This window comes from Cyrtonyx montezumae, unplaced genomic scaffold (genome assembly GCF_038088225.1).
Source record: "Cyrtonyx montezumae isolate F1298 unplaced genomic scaffold, pur_monq_1.0 scaffold_23, whole genome shotgun sequence".
NCBI classification, from domain to species: domain Eukaryota; kingdom Metazoa; phylum Chordata; class Aves; order Galliformes; family Odontophoridae; genus Cyrtonyx; species Cyrtonyx montezumae.
The window spans coordinates 8,255,168-8,273,604 of record NW_027071970.1 but is presented as its reverse complement, the minus strand read 5'-3'; the positions used below and the strand labels follow the sequence as shown (position 1 = coordinate 8,273,604).

The 18,437-nt window shown below is 36.8% G+C and overlaps 1 protein-coding gene across 3 annotated transcripts in view; it reads left to right on the top strand.

Annotated features, from left to right (window-relative positions):
* ADGRD1 (adhesion G protein-coupled receptor D1) overlaps window positions 1-18,437 on the top strand; it is a 124,626-nt gene that overhangs the window by 26,445 nt on the left and 79,744 nt on the right. For all 3 annotated transcript variants that reach the window (XM_065739130.1, XM_065739129.1, XM_065739128.1), the window contains one exon: window positions 87-228. In XM_065739130.1, coding sequence (XP_065595202.1) covers window positions 87-228 — 142 coding nt within the window. The remainder of the gene's footprint in view (window positions 1-86; window positions 229-18,437) is intronic.

Here is an 18,437-nt window from a genome sequence, read left to right as displayed (position 1 = left end):
CCCAGGCCAAGTTGAAAGAGGCCAATACTAGCATGAAAGAAAAAGGGTTTTTTCCTACTTCCGTAATGTATTTCTTTCTTTCTAAGGATTGCTGAAGCTGCTGCTTACAAAGGCTATATGATCTCAGCAACCAGTTATCTCATCTCTATCAAAGTAGATCCTCCTCCCAAGTTGTCCCACAATCTGTCAGGATCTCCTCTTATTACCATCCAGCTCACCCACAGATTGGTAAGTAAAATGGGAACTCTCAGTTATGCTCTCCTGAGGGCTGTTCAAAGCCTCAGTGTCTGTGATGACTTCTTGCAACTTTTGTGGGCAATTTAAGTTGCAATTCAGATGGCATTTGTGACTACAATATTATATTTTTCCAGCCATTACACTTAAATGACTTCTGTTTCCATCTCAGCAAAAGGCTGCACCTGCTGGAAATGATGGTGAAGTGAGAAGTATAGCTTTAGGACTTTCTGCATACTTTGTTCTATGGTTATGTTTGTGCAATTTGTGACAGAGTGGTATGAATGACTACTTTCACACTGGAGCTGTCAGAAAATGTTTTATTTATGGTTTCTGCTTTCGATTTTTCTCTATACTGATATAGAACTCTTGTTCTGAATGTCCTCATAATGAACCAAGAGATTCAGCTCCTCCAAATATGATGTGCAGAGCAACTCCTGGAATGGGAAGGGAGGAGGTTTAATCTGATCTAGCACCATTCCTTTCTACAGAACAAAGGAGAACTCTATTTTGAATCTGAGAAACCTCAAGACAAATTTTATTCAAACCGATGGATTTCAGTAGGCCATGCAAATTTCACAAAATTCTTATATTCTAATGAGAAACTAGAGGAATAGCTGGTCTTGTTAGCTCTCAGAGAAAAAGACACCTCTTCGTCTTGTCAGTGGAAGTGGATAATAGTTTAGTTTAAACTCTGAGGTGGTGACATGAGGAACGGAGTATCCACAATCTACTCAATACAATGGAAATGGCAAATGGAGATCTCAATTCTTAGATCTTTCTTAGAAAATATTTGATAGATATTTTACCACATATTATATCATATTTTCTTTCAAACACTGTATTCAACCAGTTTATATACTTTCTGCTGGTCTTACTGCTAAGATGGAGACAGTGGGAAACATATATGAAGAAAAAACTTCAGATACAGAAATGAAAAGTGTTAGCTAATTTTTTTCAAGCTTAGGACTCTCCAGAATGTCCCTGGTAGTCTCATACAGGTGGGAACCTGTCAGTGGAGACAGGTGTATTATATGAAGATCATTTATAAAATGCACTTAGATTTATTTATTCAGATACCTCCTCAGGCTTTTTGTGTGATGATTTACCAACAGATTATTAAGCATTACTGTTTCTTTTCTTTATGCCTGTTCTCTGTGAAGACCACTGGGATCCTTTTATCCAGATAGAAATGTCCTGTTTCTCATCAAAGCATGCTTCATAGTAGTATTTTTGAGCTCATCTATTTTTACTTTTTTTTTTCCAAAAAGAAATAAGAAAAGCATCCCAATTGTCTCCATGTTTTTTTTTTCCCTTAGCTTCCAAATATAATTCCTTATTGTAGGTTGAGAGCAAACAGATGAGCACATGTTCATTTGGTTTGGGTGGGGTTCAATTTAGACTGCATTTGAACACTAAGTATAGCACAAGCTGGGGGTTGGGGGAGAGTCGTGTCATCATTCTAGCACCAAACCTGGTACTGTGTGCTCCAAAATCCTGCCAAGTAACAAAAACAGGTTAAAATCTTTGGACCCTGACCGAACACGTTACACAGTCTGCAATATAAGCTGTAATTGCTCTTACATTTTTTTAATCTGTAATAGCAGATTTTATTATAAAAAGATAACTGTTATTAATTGCCTATTTAGTGTCAGTAATAATATGACGCTGGCTTTTATGTCTAATTAGCTGGTACCATACAGTTACTTGACAAAAAGTTTAAGAGGTACAGTGAAGTTTTGTTACACAAGTGGTATATACACTGGATTTGAAGGGAATACTGCTTGCCTGTGACACCTATGGCTTTGGGAATATAATTGATGTCTGGCTTTTAAATAGCAGGTATGTTTAAAATCAAGGAATGAATGGATAGATCATACTTTCTAGTTGATGTAAGATGATAGTGGGCAAAACCTGTTCTCTTTTGCACTGTAGATTTTAAGAAGCTCCAATGAAGTCCAGAGAGTACTTCTAAACAATGTAAATGGTTTTGAATTTACATATTCAAATTTTCTTAAGTAATTTATGTAAGTAAATTTAATTGAATTTATTTAAGTAAATCGGGAAATAACTGCATGTCTCTGAAACCTTTCATGCAGTAGCAGCACAGGTCCCTTCTATCACACTTTCCTTCTGGTCTCATCAATTCTGATATGCTTTTGATGAAGTAAAAGTAGACTTTAAATTCAAATGAAATGCTTAGCTGCAAGATCACTGTATTAAAATGTGTACTTTCTTTTAAAAACAGTCAAGCCATTTATAGAAATTTATGATCAAATATAGCTGTTAAACCAAGAACAAGAAATCCAGCTTAGAAACATGTTACATGCACTAAAATTATTCTAACTTTTCAAATAATAATGGTTGGAACACTTAAAATGTATACCAATAACATCCTTCAGCTGTGTTTGTTTCACTTAGTATTCTCAGTTTAACAGAGAGGAAAACAGAATAATAAAAGCACTAAGGGAAATAATAACAAATGCAAACAAATAGCTTTCCCTATAAAAAATTAAGCTTGATGCTAACATTTTCAGTTGAACAGATTTAGATATTGCTATTCCAGTGGAGTCCATGGGACTGCACAAATAGAAAAATGAGAGAAATGAAAGGAGAACATTTTGTTTTCTTGCACTGATTGTAGTGGTGCTTGGGCACAGCTCAATAAGAATTTTATTCTTCTTCCTGTGTGTATAGGAAGAAAGCCAATCAATGAGCAACAGAAAGCAAAAGGCAGTGAAATAAAACGTCTTCTCTAGGAAATAGTTTTCAGAAAATGTCCATGAGCTGAGCATTGACATTTGATTCAACATTTTGGAAAGCATTTATAATTCCACAGACTAATTTACTTGTTCAATCTTGTACTAGGCCAGAATTCTCCAGCTTTCTCCAGAATTCTCTTTCTGAAATTGCCTGCATCATTGATGTAGCTTTTAGAAGTTGGTGGCTTATGCTGGGATAATTAAATCTCTCTGGTTTTGAAAAATGAGGGAAAGTAAACTGATTTTGGTAACCATTTAGGTAAGGAGGTCGTGAATATATATGTGACATGTTAATACCTCTTTTTGTAGGCAGCATCATGGAGCAGTTAGTACTAACTATTGGAAGAGATGGGTGGCCAGCCTGGGAGACAGGCAGAGCATCAGTGCTAGTGCCCAGGCTAAAGTATGCTCTGTTGCATGACTTCCTCAACTCCTGGAACCAGGAGTCACAAAGAATGTCAACAACATTACTGTTATGTGTTGCTTATGTCTTTGGGAAGTGTTCTCTTGGGGCACTCCTTTGGAGATGGAAAAGTGCAGGGAAAATTTAAACCTCTTTTCCTGAGTGTTCCCATCATGATATGAGGCTGGAAGTCCTTTTGCAGCTCAGTGAAGTAGATTTAAGGTTAAAAAATATTTTCATTGTGTTTTTAATGACATGATGTGACCGAGCTGCCTCTAAATGTAGCCAGACATGATCCTTCTCTCTGTTGCCATTTGTCTGGTCAGCAGCATGTGATGTCTCAATGTTTGTTTAACATTACTGATAGGAAAATAAAATGAGAGAACAAGTTCCAATCTGTACACAAATATTAGTGCTACCATGAGAGAGACAGATCAATGTGGAGTCAATTTATTTTTATGGCAAGTTAAGTGTTGACTAATTTATATATTGACTGAGGAAAAACAAAGGTTTTTGCTCACATCTGAAGAACAAAGGCATAATTTTTAACTTGGTAGACTTTGCCAGAAAAATTTGAATATAATATAATTTGAACTGTGGCTCATACAGAGTATTCCACAATTAAACAAAAAGGAAAAAACAATAAAAGCTTTTAATTTGAAAATCAATATGCAGTTCAGTACTTTCTTTCAAAGTTAAATCTTTGCTACAATGAGTACAGAAAATCAATTGAATTCAAATGAGAAATGAACATAGTTACAGCTAATTTTCTTGTTCCAAGGCAACCTTAAAATAGCAGGAGTCATTATGATGATATACAACATCTCTAAACCATACAGCAATACTTCTGTTTTGTTAATGCTATTAACAGAAACATCCTAGGACCCAATTTCTCATAAGAATCCATTGTATAGTCTACAATGGCACAGTAACAAAAAATACAGATTTTCATTAAGCACATTTACAATTGCCTTGGAATATTGAGGATTACACTGCAATGAGTTGTAATTTACAGAAAGTTTATTTTCTGTTTTGGAATTGACTTGAGTGTTTAGAGGTGCAACACTTTGCAGGTATTATCACTCTTTTGTTGTGAGATACCCTCAGTACTTGTACATGAGTCCTTTCCCTTTGAGGGGGATATTGTGATAAGAGTTAGGGCATCACAAAGTAATTGAATGCTTTTGGAAGTGTACAAGTTTGCTTTCAATTCTAAGTTTAGTCTCTGATCTTCATTCTTTCAGCAATTTTATAGACCAACTTCTATTTACAATTAATATCTACAGTATTGCCTCTTACTTAAGGGAATGGTTGCTGGTGACTGGAACCAAGCATTATCAACCTACAGCAAAATGCAATTGCTTTTTGTCTTTCAAACTTCTGCTTTCAAGTGACACTGCATCAGCAGTCAAAGATCAGTCCATTGCAAGCAATAACCTCTGAAAAGTCTTCCTGACTTATAAACCCAGTACTGAATTCCCCAGTCATTCTATCTAACAGAGCTGTGGCATATTGAGCTACTTTGTGCTCTCCCTTTGAAAGAACATTTGTCACTGAAGGAGATGAGAAAATTTCAGGGTTTATATTTGACACAATCCAATCTGGTCCAATGAGGCACAGTTCTCTCCCAGCCTCTCTCATCAAAATAAATTTTAAAATTCAATTTAGTTACCCTTGTTTAAGTTCTTCATCATTGAATACATTCTCAGAGCAGCCTTGCATGTAGTGATGGCTTATTGCAGGAATTCCAGACAGTTGTGCCACATTTAATGAACTGTCAGGATTCCTGCTCTAAAACATTGCATTTCATTACACAGTGTTAATACAAATATAGACATATTTAAAATACTGTGGGAAAAAAAAGTTTTGGTGGAGGTAGACAACATTCATATGATCACAACTTTACTGCTTAAAGTTATAAACAAAAAGATCTAACAATGTACCACTGTCCCCTTACCTGCACTATGAGCAAGCATCCTGTGACATTTGTCTTGATGAGGTCAAACTGTTACTGAGAGCCAGAAGTGAACTGTAGCATTTGAAAACATAGAAAGCTGCCATTTGTGTTAAAAATAATATTTTTCTTAAAAAAAAAAAAAGTTAGAAGAAGTCAGAAATAGCTTGATTGACTGAGGATTTCAGATTCGTAAGAGTCAGATATTTTGAAAGAGTACTCTTTCAAAACTGTTTTTTAACATAATATATTAAGTAGAGAAAATAGTTAATATATTATGTAACATATTAAGAAAATATTTAATATGTTAAGTAGAGAAAAATAGAAAATAAAAACAGAAAAAAAATAGAAAGGAGAAATCAGGTTTGAAGACTCAAAATGAAGGTTAGTTTCAGATACTTTTTCTGGTGATAATACAGGCAGCCAGTGTTTTTCCATGTACAGAAATGCACTCCTAATGAATTGATATCTGTCCACTAGTTACGTTTTGAATAATTCATATAAAAGCAATCAGAGAAAGCATTTTTTTGATCTTTCGGTCCCATCGACTTAACCCTAGGCAGATTCAACTCAATTTGTCCTCCTGGTCAATGTGATTAGACTCCAGATAATTACTGTGAAGTGTTTCCTGAAGGGAAGTTTAAGAAATAAGTTCTCGTCTATTTTTCTTGTTTTGCTACAGTTTGATCAATCACATTTCAGCTGAATTACACTGTGTATTTTCTGGGTTCACCTTGGAAGTCTTGAGCATACTGGCAAGCTTTTAGGATCTAGATTTGTATGAGGAAGCCACTTGCTATCTTATTTTTTATCCGTGTTGTCAAATAAGGCAAAATTAAATCACCGAGAAGACCATGTACCTAACTGCTGTGAGTTACTCGTAAGCCAGTTTTCCATCTCTGACATCTTATCTCTTATGTGTATCTGTGGGAGATTTAATTGCCACAACACCACTTGTTGCACATGACAAATGCAAGTGTTAAATGTGCTTAGGTGTACATCTGGGGGGAAACAATAAATACATGAATAATTTTGGAAGCTCAGAACTGTCAGAACGGATTTAAAGTAAATGAGAAGAGGAAAGATCATGGTGAAAATAACGTGTTTGGAAATTATGTACAGCCTTACCCTCTGCTTTCATTTCCTCAGCACAAGGATGAAAATGAGCGCATTGTTCAGGGCAAGGGAAAGGTACAAGTTTTGTATATTTGCAGTCCTGCACACCCAACTCTACCTGCCCCTGCCTCAGCACGGTGCTCAGACTCGGTGATCCCTTGAGGTCTCTGCCAGCCTAAATGATTTTGTGGTTCTGTAATTTCATGTTCCCTTTGTCTTCACTGTGGCAAAACAGCAGCAAATCTCATCAGACAGAAAAGAACATTTCTGCCTGATTCTACCTGGATCCAGGATCTCAGCACAGGCTGTTCTGTCAGTTGTTGTCTTGGTTACTGGCTGAGTTGTTGAAATGGTAACCGCTCTATCATTTTTTATGGTCAGAGTTTAGATAAGTAGATGGAATTTCCAAATTCTTTACACTGTGCCAAATTATTGCTACACCAGCAACAGTATCTTTGAAAAATGCCTACTTCCAGGCCACCTTTAGGCTTAATGGAGTGCTTTAAGTACTCTTTAGTCTCGACTCCAAATGTTTAGTTGCCCTCCATCCATTTGTTCTTGATGCAGGCCGCAGCATCACTACGCATGTCTTCTGTTACAGCAATGCCACCATTCTAATACCATTCCTCTATTTACTTCATGCAATACAAATAGGAAGTTTGACTTGAAAACAGTGTTAATTTTAGTTTAGGAATGTCAGAGGAGCTATACTTGAGATAAATCTGTGAATGGTAATTTTCTCGTTTTGCTTTTTTCCCCTCCCACCACCACTTGTTGCATTAGAAATTTTAACTCTGCTCCCCATGCTTTGTAACAGAGGAGTAGATAATGATGTTAACAGCTAGTAATAGAAACTTGGAGCTGTTTTTTTAGTGGGAAATGTGTGGCTGTTAAGGAGGGATTTTCCCTTTTTAAACAATAAAAAATAGAGCCTTTCCCAATTTAAGAAGCTAACACAAGCTGGATCAGCAACAAGATTCCTATCAGGACAGTTCCAGCCAAGAGGAACTGCATTTCAGTGACTCATGCTGAAGCTAGCTCTGCATACCTTCCTCCTCTGCAGTGACTCACAATAAATTGCAGTAATCTTGATCTGTTCAAGCTATCTTTTAATAACTAACATATGTTTGCAAAGGAAAAGTATGCTTTAGACCAAGGCAAGGCTTATATCATAGTATTTTCAGCATGACAAGCAGAGCATCACAGTTTAAGTGAGACAGCAAAAACTTAGCAATGTGTTTTACAGGGATTAATCATGTGATCTGGATCAAGCACATTGCTACGTGCTGTGCTGAAGTTGTTTTTTACAGGGTGCTAACAATGAGAGAAAAAAGAGAAAGCCATAAACAGAAAAATCCTATGAACAAGAACAATGAAATAGTAATTTAGTTCATTTGCAGTAAATAAAACATGGGGTAATTTTGAAGTCTAATTGAGAATATTAACCTTTTAAAAAGATAGTAAATAAATAAATAAGGCATAATACCTTTACCATCGAATTAGAATTCTGCTTTTATTTGTATGTTGCACTGCAAGGAAGAATTTACTGGATTGGGATGACAAGATGTAACTTGGGAGATAATGTACGGATTTGGGGTGGAATTAATCCTTAGATGCATAGTTGTTTATTATCTAGATATAAATATTTAGTCACTAACTTTTAGTTCAGTATAAGTCACTATGTCCATTATTTGCATTCATGCTCAATGAAGAGCTGTGTAATATTTAATCCTGTAGAGTATGACTAAGTCTGTTTGCACTGTGCAAGAATGAAATAACATGGTATTTCCAAAAGTTGGGAGATATTATTGTGAGCTACTTCAAGACTCCCACTCTGTATAACTAGGACGAATGATGGAAGTTGTATAAATAGTGTTTTTTCTGCATGAATTGGAGAAATTGTTATGACATGCAGTATAAGTTGGTGTGAAAAGCATCTGTAAGATCTAACATTTTTTCAGGGCAGTCATGCATGAGGGACCCCTTCCTTTACTTTTCTGTGTCTATAAATTGGTGAATGTGTGAGCTGAATGCTCAAGGAGATTTCCAATTAATAAAGTAACAAACAAAACAATATCTGATAGCATTAAGAAATTGATTAGTTCATGTTACAGTATGTGAATTATGCTGCTCTTTGGAAACAGTATTTATGATTGACTTTTTATTAGTCTAAAGATGTCTTAAGTAATTTCAATGGCTACAACTTCAGAACTACTCTACTGCCTGTATTTTTCATTCCTTGTTTCTGTGTGCTGTAATAATTGATATAAAATCATTATTGTTTGAATAGCTAGCGAAAAGAAATTAAAAATGCCTAGAGAAAGCATCAGACACATCAGGGAATTTGGTTTTCCTCAGCAGTGTTTTCAGCAGCACTGATGAAATCTTTCTGGTTCCCACTTGTTACTGGGGAGGGCAATTCTGCCCTCAGCAAGTCGTGGAATTTCAGATTTAGAAGGAATCTCTTATTTTCATTTCCCTCAAACTGAAAAATAATTTTGCAAATGGTACATAAATGATAATAGTTGTGTTGTGATTCATACAGAACTTTCCCCCTAGACTTAGGTCAGTGTTAAAGTAATGAAATTAATCACAACTGTTGTATTGTGATGATATACTCTCTAGTCTGATGTTCTTGTTTTCTCTTGCTCAAGCTGGAGAGAAAACTTGATTATAGAACCTGACTAAGCATTTAGTGGGGCCACAGTCTTGTGTAGATTCAAGAATTTAATAAAAGGATACCAGTTAGTACAAACTGCAGGAGTCTTCAATAGAAAAGACCTCAGGCATGGTCACAGTGGCTCCCAAAGTACTGTTGTAAAGCCACTGCACTTCCAAACCTAACTAAGATATACAAAAAGGTGACTACTGTGAATCCGTTTAACACCACCACTAGGTGTGCAACCATTGTTTCAGCATGGCATATACAAGCTCTGAAACTTAATGCTAAATCTTAAACTGAAGTTGTTTGATGAGTGGCAGAGGAGATAAAAATGTTTCCTTTCTTGGTCCTGTCTCTGCAGTGTTGAGTTCTCCTAAACTGTCGCTAAGGAGATGTGACAGCTTCACACATTCCTCATTAGCAAAGCGGTTGGGCTTTATGTAAATTCCTTCAAGGAGATATTTCTTCTGAAATATTTCTTTTGAAATATTTGCCTTGAAAATCTGCCAAGAATTAAACCGTTAGAGGGGGTAAAAGAGGTGTGGGTGAAGGAAGAAAGTCACCAAGGGAATAATTTAATGTAGCAAAAGAAAACACGACACAAACACCATTTCTGATTCAGAGAGGCATTACTTTGCTCTTGGGAAATGTTGGCAGTGTGATACAAATAGGCCAAAATTCAGCATCCTCTGCAGAACTGAGTTCTCTTGCAAAAAGGACGAGTGCTGTCAACTCCTATTCTCTTTAGAGCTCTGCATCTGATAAGGTTAGGTTAACCCTTGATCTTTCAGGTCATAGCTTTCGCTAAGTGAGCTTCAGTTAGATGCTCAAGGGCCATTTATTATGAAGTTTGTAGCCAAACTGGCAGGAGCATTGAAGCTGCTTAATGATACAGGTTGCATTCATACACAGCAGCGAGAGAGAGCTTCTCTTGGCAGCCAGCTGCTTGGTACATGCGTGTATCTGCTGGGAGTCATCACAGCTAGTGTGTCAGCCACAGCACCAAACAAAGGCCTGTGCTGGACAGTGAAATTTGCACCCTTAAATCCTAGCTAGAGCTATGTTGTGTCTAGCACGGAATTTTCTGCCTTCTTCTCTGTAGCAGATTTCTCTTTGTTAGCATTAAAATGTATAGGAAGTAACAGTAGCATGCAAATGGACAGCTGGTAGGGGTGAAATGTGATGCTGTGTGCAAACCATTTACTGCAGAAGAACCACATGATCCCTTGAAGGCAGCATGAAAGGTATCAACTCTTCGTAAATATGTGATATCAAGCCTGATAATTTATTTTAAGGAATGTGTAACCCCAATTCTCCAATATCCTTGGATTAAGTGAAGTTACTTCATCTATTTCTCAACTAACCACACAAACTCAAGCATATCCTGCAAACTCCAAACCTGAGGGAATAATGGAAATAGTTCCAGGAAGTTTTATAAAATGAATTAGAGGGGATTAGTGCCTTATTCTTGTGGTAAAGGATGTTCTCAAGAGAGCAAAAGAGCAACTTCAGTATAGGGTATATTTCTTGCTGTATATTCCTATTTTTTTTCTGGCACAATCTGCAGACTATTTATTAGGTTTTTACTTCCCTCAATTTCACTTTAATATTTTGTGTATTTCAGAAGTAGATTTAAATATTTTAACTCATTCTTTCACTTTCTCTTGGGGAAAGTTAGAGCTCAGTAAACATAATAATAGAAAAGTGGCTATAAATCTTTTTCCACCTAAGCAAAAAAAAAATCACTTAAAGTTTATTCCCTGCAACTATCAACTAGCCAGAAGAAAATACATGTACTGGCAAGAATATTTAGCAGAACAGCACATTTTAAGTGGTTTCTAAAGACTTTTCCTGGAAGGCAGATTTCAAAAAATCAAATGTTTAACTGTGACTTTTGACTTAAAATTATGCTCCTTCTGCAGAGAAATTATAATCCATGACTTCAAGGATTGTCACAGCTAATGGTGTCCTGAATTCTGAATGTTGTTCAAGTGCTCAGAATAGATAAACATTCTCAATATCCATACAATTAAAGAACAAAAATCTCAGCTGAATCCTGAATATAAAAAGGAAAAAGTTACTTGCTATTTTGAAAGTCCATAAAATATCTTGAATTCATTCTTATTCTATGCTGTCATTGTGCCACCTAAGTCCTGTAGACTCCTAATCTTGTCTGAGAAGCTCTAACAAGGCGTGGTGTTTTATCTATTCTTGCATGATTCTCACTTGTCTGTAGATGAAATATGGAGATCTGTATTTTTTAATGAGTACTGTTTGGAATACATGCTGATAAGAACTTGCAGTATTTTGGGTTTTCTCTAGTGTGCAATATTTAAGCTAGTGAATGCACTTGGAAAGATAGAGAAAAACAAACAAACAAACAAACAAAAATGAACAAACAAACAAAAAAGCCAAACAAACAGAAGAAAAAGGTACATGAGTTTACAAACATCCTTTCTTTTCCCCATATTTTCTAGCACTACTGCACGAAACTGTAAGTTTTGATTGTACCACAAATGAGACATTTTAGCCCAGAGCTAAAGAACCCTGAAATACAAAATGTGTCTTACAGTCACTGATGGATTACTGACAGTGCTGGAGCTTCCAAACTAACGGAAAATGATGACAGTCCCTGCATTCAGATTGATTGTTTCACTTCAAGCTGCAGTTTGTCTGACAAAATTCTTTGTGCCATCACCTCATGGTACTGATTATCTTAACAGGAGATAAAGGTGCATCAAGTCCCTGCAGTTTGTACTAAGTTACAGGATTTACAATCCAATCCTACTTTAGTTACATAACTCTCAATGAATGGGCTTGGATATTGCTTATTTTCTCTCAAAGTAAAAGAACAGCAGGGGACCAGACTGAGCCAGCACTCTCTGTTGGCTTCTCCTTTGCTCTGGGTGAGAACGTCTTGGCATAAACTGCATTTGTGTTAACTGTGCACTGTGTATGTCTGCCTGCACCTCTTGGTTCCCTGCAAAGGTGGAAAGAGCTGCCCCATGCAAAGTGTCCTCTCCCCACACTGCTACTGTTGCTACAGAAAGCTTGTGTGGGGCAGCTCTAGCATGATTGGCAAAGGAGTACAAGGGATGGTACAAATATCAGCATTTTGCATTTAGGACAATATATGCCCTTCCCCCATGATGGAACATCTGCTGATTTCAGGTACCTATGGGCTTTAAAAATACATAACTTCCAGAGCTTTTGGAGAAAAAAGATTGTGCAGTTGGAACATAAAGCTTGATGAGAATATAAGTATCTTGTATTTTGAGATCTGAGTGTACTTACATATATTCATATTTGGTTTCATTTATTTCATGCTTGAGAGTAAAGCAAAGCACTTACTACAAGTTTGGTAGTTTTTGATGTAAATGTGTTACATTTTTACTTTTATTTAATGTCAGCAAGATAAATATGATCAAAAAAATTGAATGCTGCCACAGTTGTACTACGAGGAATATGTGATACAAGAGCTTTGTGCTCCATCCCTCTCTGCCTTCTGGCTTATATCCATCACTCCTGAGGAGAAATACACTGCCTGACCCTGAGGATGAAGGCCACAAAGGGAGGTAGTTGCCCATGCAGATTTCAGAGCAGATGAACGGTTCTGGATGCTATTCCAGCTGGCCTCTGTGCAGATTGGTAATTTATACCCTGGTGATAATATGTTGTAGTGCCAGTAACTTTTTATAACACTCATAAAATTCCTTATTCTTGTGGGGATGCATTCCTCCAGTGTGGGCAGTAAAATGATCACTTTCAGATGTCAGTGTGGATTTTTACATTGAAATCTTGCCAGCTATATTTTAAGGTGACCAGATTTTTGAAGTGCCAAGTCAAGGAGAAGTGTTTTGGAGAGATAGAAAGAGGAGGAATGCAGATCGCATCTAAGATATCACATAAACTTTCAGGCTACCCAGAAGTCCTCTCCTCTTTCTCATATCTACCACCTTCTCACCTATCATATCTTGATAGTCAGATGCTAAATGACCATATCAAATGGTCCCTACAACCTGTTATGATATTTTAGTTACAGTCACTTTTGTTTATTATTTAATCCTGGCACTACATTCCTCCAGAATCTATGTAAGTATTTTCCAGGGTTTACTCTGTGTTGCTTATGCCAACTACAAAAACTCTGGACTTGAAGAAAATGTTAGCAATGAGGCAGTGCCTTCCAGCACTGCTGCTCCTGGTGGTGCCAGGACGGGGAAGGAATGCACTTGCTGAAGAGCACCAGGCAATAGAGATGAGATTTCTTCTAAAAATGTTGTCACCAGAGACATGTGATGAATAAACTGAACACGGATCAAATATTACATCTACTTATCTGTTCCAATTCTGAATGTATCAGTAATGATCACCTCCAGAAAATATTCTGGCACAGCTCCCTCTTTGGTATGTTAATTTCTATTTTCTTTATGAATAGAATGTCTCATTTGAAATCCTTCTATTTCCTAGTATAGCAGAGTAAAATCTGTTTGCGAAACCTGTTAGATATCCTACTATGAAATAAGGGTTTGTAGAGGCACAGGAATTTGCTAACTTAGGAACCCATGGACCGTCACTGCTTTGAAGTATGCTTTTATGCTCACATTTTTACTGATATTTCTAAGGTGCTTGTAAGCTTTTTCAAACATTCTGCTTGGTGATAAAATGGCTAAAGTTGGAACGGACCTTAAAGATCACCGAGCTCCAACCCCCTGTTTTGGACAGGGCTGCCAACCAGTAGATCAGGCTGCCCAGGGCACCCAGCCTGGCCTTGAATGCCTCCAGGGATGGTGCATACATGTTTTCATGACTTTTACTGTTAAGAAATAAACAATACCAGAAAACTTATTTCTGTAACAGATGTGTGAGTTCCTACAATTAAAAATAAGAAGCAATTTTAGACTGAAAGCCTACAGTTACCTATATATAAGTTCTCCAGTAGAATCAGCATATTGAAAAGGTATAGCCCTGTTTTCCAGAATCAAACAACTTCATTCCTTCTACTAGATTTGATCAAAGATGATGGATGAGCTGATGACCTCAGAGGATTTGGTTTAAACTACTCTTACTACACCATGGCCTGAAACTAAAGGAAATAAGATCCATTATTCTCCTTATTAGTAGAATGGCTTCTCTCTGTTTATGGCCCTTGAAAAAGGAGAGTGCTGTTGTGGAAAATCTTGTAATACACAGTGCTTTGGTTTTCATTAAATTGTAAATTTTTATCTTGTAAAAATCATGATTAATAGCACATATATGGTGCTTTATTTGAAATAGAAATTACATCTTTTTGACATATTTATTTAAAAATGCATGTGTGCAATTCTTTATAGGATCAAGACGGTTTGTAGTTTGTTGGACGTTTTCTTCCCAATCAGTTTTTTAAGAAACCAAAGTTGCTTGGGATGAGTCTAGAACAAAGTACTTTTCACTGAAATATAATCCTGACTTTTGAAATAGATTTCTTGGACCACCCAATATGCATAGAGAGTTGGATTCTTAGGTGATGTGTTGGAACTGCGGACAGATGGGGCTTAAACGTCTGGAAAACAAGAATAATGTCCCAAGATAATCACTGAATTTTAAGCAATCACCCATTCCTTATTGTTCTTTGTTTTTCCACCCATAACAAGAGATCCTCTCAAAGGTACAGAGGATTTTAAGATCTCCAGTGTTTCAGACATTGCAGGATGTTTCCAGGATGTTAGGTCTCAGGAGGCCCTCGGTTGAATGACAGACATGACTACAAAACTGTAAGTTTTTTTAATTAGGTTTGGAAGGATAAAGGAGGGTAGTACTTAATACAAAGCTGGGAAAATACTAGGGAACATGCAGCCTGAGTATGTTGTGGAAGCGTTAGTCATAATACTGCCATTCTTATTTAGTCTCTTAGGGCATATGAAACCTTCAACTTTCCAAATGGGGACTAAAGCTTCTATTGCTTTCTTGCTTGTCATCTTCATTATTTCTCCTTCAGGTCTGAAGGAAAAACAATACGGGCAAGTTTTCTCAGTCTGTTTTCAATTTGGCCAAGTTATGCCTTTCCCAGCCCTTGCCATCAAAGAGACTTCTTAAATTGTTTTGCAAAAGAAACCCTAAGTATGACTTCTTTTGAAAAAAGATGTTCTGGTTGGCAGTAACGTCAAGCACTCGCCCAGGCACTTCACCCTTTCAGTAAAACTGTCTATGTTCCAATCAATCTCTTATCAAATTGATTTATTATTATTCTTTATTTTTATCTTTTTAGTCATGTGAAAGAGTTGGCAGATCTATGTAAGGTACAGATCTGACCACACCAACCTGCAGATAAGAGGACATCCATCATGTTCCCTCTTACTTTGGGCCAAAACCCTTAAATCTGGACTAGGCTCTAGGAACTGAAGAAACCAGTTTTGTGATGAAAATGCTGGTGGCCTGGTGCAAGGAAAAGATTGGAAATATCTGCAAATGAATGCATCAGTTGTTCAGTCAGTCATCTATTTGCTTGTGGCAGAATAGAATGCAATCTGTTTTGTACATTAAAGTTCCTGTTCCCAAGGCACCTCATTCATTTGTTTATAAGGCAGAAGCACATCTGTGGAACTATACTGGCCCCTAGATAGCATGATTTCATCAAGAGTGGTGGAGAAAGGCCAAATGGGCGCTCTTGTTTTGCAGTCAGCCTGGGACTTCAGTGAATTCAGCTCTCTTTCATAGAGTATAGGTTAGCTCTTTAAGGAATCTCAGGGAATACTCATCTTATTTGACACAAAGAAATGCTTTCAATTACATCTGTACTTGCTGTTTAAAACATAGCAAAAAATATACTTCAAATGAAAAGATCAGTAGTTATGCAGAAAAGCAGTAGCCTGTCATGTACACAGTGAGCTTGTTTGGTTTTTTTTTTTGTTGTTGTTGTTTCTTTACATTTCTGTGTGCCAAGATGTAGGGCTTCGTTAGTTTTGTTCAGTTTGTTTTTTTGGATGGTTACTGTCTTTGCAAATCCTAAAGAACTTTAGAGAGCTTATTTAGAACACTTTAGACAAATTGGTTGTTTGCTCATGATGAAGTAATTAGCTATTCTAGAAATGCACATACCCTGTTGAGAGTGCTTCCATAAACACCTTTACACCGATGATATATTTTTCCTGTCCTAAGTTTTTCCTCCAACTGCAAACAGCTATTTGTCACTTCTGTTTTCTATATTGCCAGGTGTGGACATGGTGATAAATAAGGTCAAATAATCCACTTACACACATTTCACTGCTGTCTGCTCTCTGTAGGAGTCCTCTATAGCTGTGAAGAATACATGTAAAATATACCACCCTGATGTGCACAGATGCTCCATCTGTTTTGTTCACGTGTAAATGATAGCATGTAGAATAAGATTTTCAGAAATGTTTTATATTGGCCTAACTGTGTTCATAATTTGTTCTGTGCTAACAAATATATAACAAATCTCCCTTTGGTGGAAAGCAGAGAAATGAGACCAAGTCTCTGTCCTAGATAACGTAAGGTTTCTGTTTCCATTCCTCCTTTTGTTAAAAAGAACTAGTGAAATGTCTGGGTGTCTGGGGCTGGTTACAAGGGAGTGTCATGGCCCAGGAACATAGTTCTGTCACTGTACTTACTGTCAGGGAAGTTATCAGATAGGGAGGTATATTCCCTTCATATGTACTTGACTTGGAGACCAACATTTATAGTACAGACTATACAGCAAGTCATTAAAATGAATGTTTTACTACTTTGCATGGACTGATTCTCTTTTAAGAAACCGTCTTGTTTTAATACTTCCTTAACGATTATCCCAAATTGTTTGTCATCCTAGTCAAATTCAGTGTGAAGTTAACTGAATTACCATTCCCAGTAAATTCTAGATTACAGAAGATGCTCCCGATTCTCAGAAATGTTTGGGCCAGAACTGCAGTGTCATGTTTTGCTCCTCACCCCAAACAGCAGCGTGTGGGAGGGAAACCTGCTTGTGTTACTGCAAAAACAGCCTGTGCCATTCATGGACTTGGGCTTGCTTGACTGATGGAAGGGCAGTTTTTGCTGGTATAAATGATATCACTATCTTACAGGAAGGTTTTCTGGTGTCAGTGTGTTGGCAGCACCTTTTCAGCTTGAATGAAGCTGTCATCCCCAAATTTGTGTTTAGTGCACTGTTCTCCATGCTCTGAAGCCCAGGGAGTGAAGTATTTCATGAAACAATTTAAGCAAGCCCCCAGAGTGATGGTTCTCTTGTTGAGTCTGAGCTAAGATTAGGTTGTTCAGCTTAGAAGGAGTATTTAAAAGGAGCTTTTTTATTTATCTATTTTATTTTATGTTTCCCTTTGAAAAGAATAGTGAACTTGCAGTTGTGCTGCTATGACAATCTCCAAAACCTTTGTTACTCTCCACTCTCACTACCAACGTGTGCTGACACAGTTGATTAAATTTAGTAGATATTTTTTAGATATCTGAGTACTTTTTGTAGGTCTCTGACACTTTGAATCTCTTCTTTTTGTTCAATTTCTCTGTAAATTAAGATGGAAATAACAGAAAGTTATACTGAAACAGACATTTTAGATGAGTGTGTTGTGGCACTTTTACTCACCTGCAATTCTTCTCATCAGCCATGAGACAGCATGTACAAGGTTCGATGCATATATTCCAATAGACAAAATTATCTACTAATTATCCTGCTGCTATGCAAGTTTGTAGTAATCTTTGATTTTCTGAATAGGTCCATGAAATCAAACTTCCAATTTCTTCACTACATACCAGGATCTTGTGTCTGTACCAAGAATGGCAAATGTATAACCTAACTTGATTCTTGAATTGAGAGCAAAATGTAGAAACAGTATCCTATACATACTTTTCAAGGATGAGAAGATAAATATTCAAAGTCTGTTCATAATTTTATGCAGGAGATAACACCAGATTTACAGACTGAATCTTACTGGAATGTTTGCCTAGAACAATACTAAGCTTCTTTTTAGTCTGACATAAATTTGATAACCGATTTCATGTTAACAAGGTGACATTCCCTACTTAGAGTAAAAATCAAATGAACTGTGCTTGTCTTACAGCCTTCATTGGGTACAGGAGAACATTTTACATTCAGATGGATAACGAAGCAATTCCATTGCAGGAGAATTCTTCAGGAACTTCTAAGCAGGCAAGATAGTTTAGGAGAAACAGAGGATGATGTAATCAATCCCTGCTGTCAAGACAGGACTAGGTTGATTAAGTAACAGATGGATCAATGTATTCAATGCCATCTATGTAAAATTACTAGTTAGATGGGACTGAAGGAATAATAGAATGGAAAATAAAACCTATTAAGGT